General features: G+C 60.6%; 2 protein-coding genes across 9 annotated transcripts in view; both read right to left on the bottom strand.

Annotated features, from left to right (window-relative positions):
* TPD52L2 (TPD52 like 2) overlaps nucleotides 1–1,730 on the bottom strand; it is a 17,988-nt gene extending 16,258 nt beyond the window's left edge. For all 8 annotated transcript variants that reach the window (XM_081832340.1, XM_081832337.1, XM_081832341.1 and 5 more), the window contains exon 1: nucleotides 1,569–1,730. In XM_081832340.1, coding sequence (XP_081688466.1) covers nucleotides 1,569–1,587 — 19 coding nt within the window. In that variant the 5' untranslated portion in view covers nucleotides 1,588–1,730. The remainder of the gene's footprint in view (nucleotides 1–1,568) is intronic.
* A 1,494-nt stretch (nucleotides 1,731–3,224) lies between these two features.
* Nucleotides 3,225–5,181, bottom strand: ABHD16B (abhydrolase domain containing 16B). Its single transcript, XM_081832343.1, has one exon. It carries the CDS (start codon nucleotides 5,035–5,037, stop codon nucleotides 3,625–3,627), a length of 1,413 nt encoding a protein of 470 aa, XP_081688469.1. The 5' UTR covers nucleotides 5,038–5,181; the 3' UTR covers nucleotides 3,225–3,624.
* Nucleotides 5,182–5,714: the final 533 nt, after the last annotated feature.

Raw genomic sequence — 5,714 nt, forward strand, 5'->3', positions numbered from 1 at the left:
AAAGTCACAAAGGTTGGAAAGAAGTAAAAGTGTCTTGTTGCAGATGTTTCTCTACTGTAGAAATCCTAGAATCTGCTAAATTTAGACTGCACCTAAAACCAAAGATGCTCTATTTAGCTTATTCCCTTCACATGCCCCACACAGCTGGAGGTTAGCACGTCCCTGGTGCTCAATACACGTTCACTACATGAAGCGCGTCTGCATCTTAATCAACGGAGATCAGCCTACATGACTCTACTTCATCATTTGTATCTGCTATGTTGAACCCACTCAAATTCGCTAAATGCCTTAAAATCGCCACAATCTTTCTCTTCTATTAAAAAAAAAAAAAAATGAAGGCCCTTGGACATTCTGCCTATACAGCTAAAGGTGGACCCCCACAGGAATCACCCCCAGATAGAGATTGGGCACTTAGCAAACATGCCAAGGCGAAACACAGTCATTCTGTGTGTTATGACCTCAGCACAGCCCTGTCACCAAAAGACCTACACAGTGAGGGTGGGGCTGGCGCTGGAGGCGAAACTTGGGGGTTAGAGTCCCTCCTGGGTGAGTCCCAGCTCTCCAGAACTGTATAATTGTCTGCATGCAGAAAATACGAGGAACAATCTCAAGAGATTATTCTGAAAATAAAAAAAGGCCATTTGAGAAACAGGTTTGGTGTGGTATCTGGCATACAGTAACTGCTCAGTAAGTACTTTCCATCATTCCTATAGTCAGAATCCAGTGCTTGTGATGCTTACCAAAATCAGACATGCAAGTCAAACAGTGAAAAGCCTCCTGAGCTTAACAGAGCTAGGGGCTTTGGATGCTCAACTACTTTGCAAGTAGACTGCAAAGTAGGAAAACCTACAAAACGTATCAGAACCCAGGCATCTTGGCCTGTATCAGCATATTAATTAAACAAACGGCAAGAAAAACCCTAAAATCATCCAGGGTAGTTATGTCAACACAGGAATTTGGCATCCCTTCCGTACGGCCCCAGAATGGAAGTCCGACTTGAATCCCCTTCTCAAGATTTTAATCGGGGCCCCTCCACACCCCCAGCAGCCATCTCAAACCGGTCAGGGGTGTCCTGGAAACAGGCCTGGTGTGCCGGCTGTGCCCCTAACTCACTGCACCCTTCCCCCCTAAGTAGCCTGGGCTCCGAGCAGCGTTGCCACCCAAGGGGCGCTGCACTGAACGCGAAGACGGTTCCATCCCGCCTCCCCTCCCCGGGAGAGGCGCACAGCACGTCTGCCCAGGTCCAGGTCCAGGTCCAGGTGGCGTGTCCTCGAGGGTCCTACGTAGGGACGGAGGCCGGCCGACTAGGCAAGCGCCGGGCCGGGGCACGACGCGAGCTGCCCCAAGGGAGGAAACCCAAAACTCTGGCAACGAGGGGAAGGGTTGCGGGGAACCGGTCCTCGGAGCGGCCCAAGCCGAGGGCGGAAGACGCACGCCACGGCCATCGGAAGCTTCGAGGCCCGGCGCCGGGCAGCTGAAGAGGAGCCACGCGGCGGACTGAGGCGGAGGGGATCGAGCGTCCGAGACGCGCCACCAGGGAGGGGCGGAGGCGCCGGGGCCGCGGGTACCTTGGCCGGCGGAGTCCATGGTCGGGCGGCGGCCGGGCCGCAGCGGGGGTCGCGGCCGGGGTCTGGGGCGCCGGAGAAGCCGAGCGGGCCGCACCTGGACTCGCCCGCCGCGTACACACCGGCCAGCGGAACCGCCTCAGCCACCGCGGCATTACGTAATCAGCGACGCGACGGCTCACTTCCGCTTTGGCGCGTGCTCCGCCTTCGTCCCGCCCCCACCAACGGTGTCCAATGAGGGCGCTGTTCGGCCCCGTCCCTATTACCCGCTCCGGTCTGATTGGCCGAGGCTGCGGACGCAGCCGGAAAGGGAGGTCGGGTTCTAAGGGAATCCCTCCCACGTCGGCTCCACCAGCGAGACACACAAGTAGAAAGGTCCGAAGGCGCGCGGGGAGGGTGGGAAGTGGGACGATCGTCCAACATGGCGCTAGGGAAGCCTAGGGTTGGCCCTTTTGGAGACGTCGAGGGTGTTTGCCGCTGCCTAGGAGTGTCATGGCTAACGCACCGCACAGACCGCTTGAGATCCGTTTGAGACCCGACCCCCTGACTTTGGGATTAGCTTCTCCCTTCAGTTTTTTTTTTTAAGTCCTTCCTCTTTATAGGGATTTTTATTTTTTTTTTAATTGTATGGGGTAACGCAGAAAAAGGCGTGTCCGCGATTCGTCCTCTTGCCCTGCAGGCGCCGCTGCCCTGACTTGGCTGGAGGCGTCTCGCCTGAAGGGCAGCCTTCGTGCTCCTGCGCCGTGAGCACCTCGGTGTTCTTTCATTTCCTTTTCACACAACCCGGGAAGCCAGGTGGAGCCCTCCCCACTTTACAGATGAGGAGACTGAGGTTAGAGTAATTTGTCCGAGACCACCCAGCTAGTTGAGGGGCTTCCAGCAAACGCTGGAACAAGTTTGCCGGACTTCTCAAAGGAGAGGTGTGTAACCACTAGACCACCCGGTTTCGCTAAAACAAGTCCCCAAACTTCCCTTCTTTGGCTCCTAATTGCCACTGGAAGCAAATCCCTAAATGGTATTCAAACCCTTCAGGACTGCACTCCCCCTTTCCAGCCAAGCGACGCTGCATGTACTGATCCCTCCGCATGGAAGCCCCTTCCTGAACCTGGATAGCTCCTCCTCGCCGCAGGTGTCTTCCTGGCACCTAAGGTCACCTTAGGTACCTACCTACTCTGGCTGGCACTGGCCTAGGTGCATCGTGGCCATGTCTTGCTCTGGTGCTGTCAATTAAATGTCTGCCCCACTTGGCTTCTTTGAGTTTTGCGGTTTCCTGCTCAGCCCACCCTGGCTAGCCCTAGTCCCCACTTCATGCAGTTCATGGCAGATGGTAGAGTAGCGACTGCATTACAGATGGTGGTGAGCAGAGGGCTTGTCTTTCATTCTGTATTACACCCTTGAGCCAGGAACAATGCCCAGCCCAGACCTGGCTCAAGGGGATGCCAAGCAAGTGAATGGTCCGTGCGAGTGTGTCTGTAGCCCTCACGGACATGCCCCTGTGAGTACCTGTTACTCTGAGTCTGTTGTCCCTTCCTGTAGAAGCCAGGAAGGTGGAGGTGGGGAGGGGACCCTAAAGAGCCCAGCATCACACTCTCCTGGTCTGGTCTAGCTGCTGAGACCTGCTTGATAATCTTCCAGGGCTAGTGTTCTTTCACAGCTAGGGGTGACTTGTCCAAACCCAGAGCCATCCTGTACCCGAGGCCAGGTTAAGGGCACCTCCTGGGGTCCCAAAGCCCATGTTCCCACCATCCTTTTGAGGTGATCAAAGCACCCATCACACAGTGTCGCCATAAACTGGGTCTACATTCTCTTTAGGAGCAGACTGGAATCTACAAGTGTTTGAGGGAGAAACACTTGAGGAAGGGAGGGGGAAACGCCCGTGAGGGAGAGAGAGCGAGGACAGGTTCCCTATGCTCTGCCTCACCCCCCCTCAGACACCAGGTCGGGATCCCCAGGCAGGGCCAGCGTTACTGGTTTCGGGGGTGTGGGCAGGGTAAGGACCTGAGGCCCTGAAGGTGCGCAAATGCACCCGCACGCTTGCCAGCAGCTGCAGGGACAAGAACTACAGCCTCCAGGGCAACTGGAAGTCCTCTGGTTCCAGCGGACTGCAGTGAGTCGCCTCCACATTCTTGAGGTGTTTGCGCGCCAGGAACAGTGCGAGCTGCCGGCGCCGCCGCGGGCTCAGGCCCCGGCCCACCAGCCAGGGGAAGGCGAGCCCATGGGGCCCCCAGGCCTCCTCATCCTCCCGCTCGTCCTCACGGCGCGCGCCGTAGGAGCGCAGCAGCCCCAGGCACCACTGGTCGTCCACGCGGTAGCGCGCGTAGAAGGCGGCCTCCTGCGCCAGGCTGCCCGCGCGCAGCCAGCGCGTCACGACCGCGAGGCCTTCCCGCGCCATGACGACCGGGTAGCGGTGCTGCAGCAGACGCAGGAGCAGCTCGTTGCCGCGGTTGCCCTCCACGTCGCCGGACGGCAGGGGGCGCAGGTGGCCCGAGGCGCTGACCACGTCGTCCTGCGTGCGCCGCAGCAGCAGCACGGGGCCTGGGTAGCGGCACAGCTGCTCGGCCACATTGAGGTTGAAGTGCTCGCGCACGGTGCGCACCACGAGTCCCTTCCAGCTCTGGGGCATGACCTTCAGGGCCAGCGGCACGAGGTCGTCGAAGGTGGCGTCGAGCACCAGCGCACCCAGCTCCGGGTATGTCATGGTGGCCCAGGTGGCCGTGAAGCCCCCGACGGACCAGCCATAGACCACCACGTGCGCGGGCGGGAAGCGAAGGCGGTGCAGCGCGTACTTGACCACCACGTCCACCGCGTTGGCGTCATGCTGCGGGAATGGCGCGCCCGTGCTGCCCCCGAAGCCCGGGTGGTTCCAGCCCAGCACCGAGTAGCCAGCCTCCAGTGGCGCCGACAGGCAGCCCATCTCATAGAAGCCGGCGTTGCCTTCGCAGCAGATGACAAGGCGCAGGCCTCGGCCTTGGCTGCCTGGGTGCTGGCGGCGGTCCATGAACATGGTGTCGATCTCATTGCCGTCACAGGCCACCAGCTTGGCGCGCCGGCCGCGGTAGCGCTCCACCAGGCGCTCCTGGCCCTGCAGCAGCAGCGGCAGTAGCGCGCGAGTCATCAGGCACATGGAGCCGGGGTACACGAGCCAGCGGCCCAGCGAGTGGGCCAGGGCGTAGCTGGCGAGCTGGCCCGGCAGCTCGCGGATCTGCTGCAGGAGGCACTGCGCCTGGCTGCGCGCCCCGCGCGGCGGTCGCGCCGGCGCGTCCCCGCCCAGCGCCGCGCCCCGCAGCAGCCACACGCCCGCCGCGGCCGCCGCGCACGTGAGCGCGCGGTGGCCGCTGCCACCCCCGCCGGCGGCGCGCACCTCATCCCAGCGGAAGTCCACAGGCCAGCCGCGGAAGTTGTAGGTGTAGTTGGCGGTCAGGTAGATCTTGAACACGTGCACCAGCGCCTTCACGAAGCAGACGACACACATGGGCGTCGAGGCTACGGGGCGCTCCGCGTGAGCTGTAACGCCCAGTCGCCAGGCGGGGGTGGCGGCGGGTGGCCCAGGCCCGGCCCCGCGGACGCCTGCAGGGGTGAGCGCTGAGCAGAGCTGTCTTGGGACATGCCTCTTCAGGGCTTGGCCCTAATGGCCTTTGTGACCTGGGCCTTCCAGGGTCCGGAGGAGGCGGCATGTGCCCGGCACGGGCTGGCTTTGTGAGTCATTGTTGCTGGGGAAAGAGGCCACACCCTGTGGTGGGCGCACAAAGGGTTCCCAGGCGTGGTGGACCTCAAGTTCTGCCCCGCCCCCAGGACTCAAGCCTTGGGACCCCGCGGCAGCCACACCCTCCCCAGGCCGTCCTCTGCCTGCACCCTCCCCGGGGCCCTACTTCATCTGCCTTCCATCACACCTTGACCAGCATCCAGTGCCCCCCACCCCCCTTAACTGAAGGTGGACAGACAGGCTGGAAAATCTACTGCCTTAACCTCTTCCTGGTCAGAAACCAGGGTCTCATTGGTTAAAACAAAGGGCTTCCCACGGCCCTGAAATAAGCTTGCTGTGGATCGCTTTCCCATTTTGTGAGGTACCCACATGGGTGGGAAAGGGGGTCAGGGGCAGGAAGAAGCAACTGTGGGGATCAGGCTCTGAGTCTGCAAAGACACAGAAGT

This window comes from Leptonychotes weddellii, chromosome 10 (assembly GCF_054177405.1).
Source record: "Leptonychotes weddellii isolate Sample4059 chromosome 10, ASM5417740v2, whole genome shotgun sequence".
Taxonomy (NCBI): Eukaryota; Metazoa; Chordata; class Mammalia; order Carnivora; family Phocidae; genus Leptonychotes; species Leptonychotes weddellii.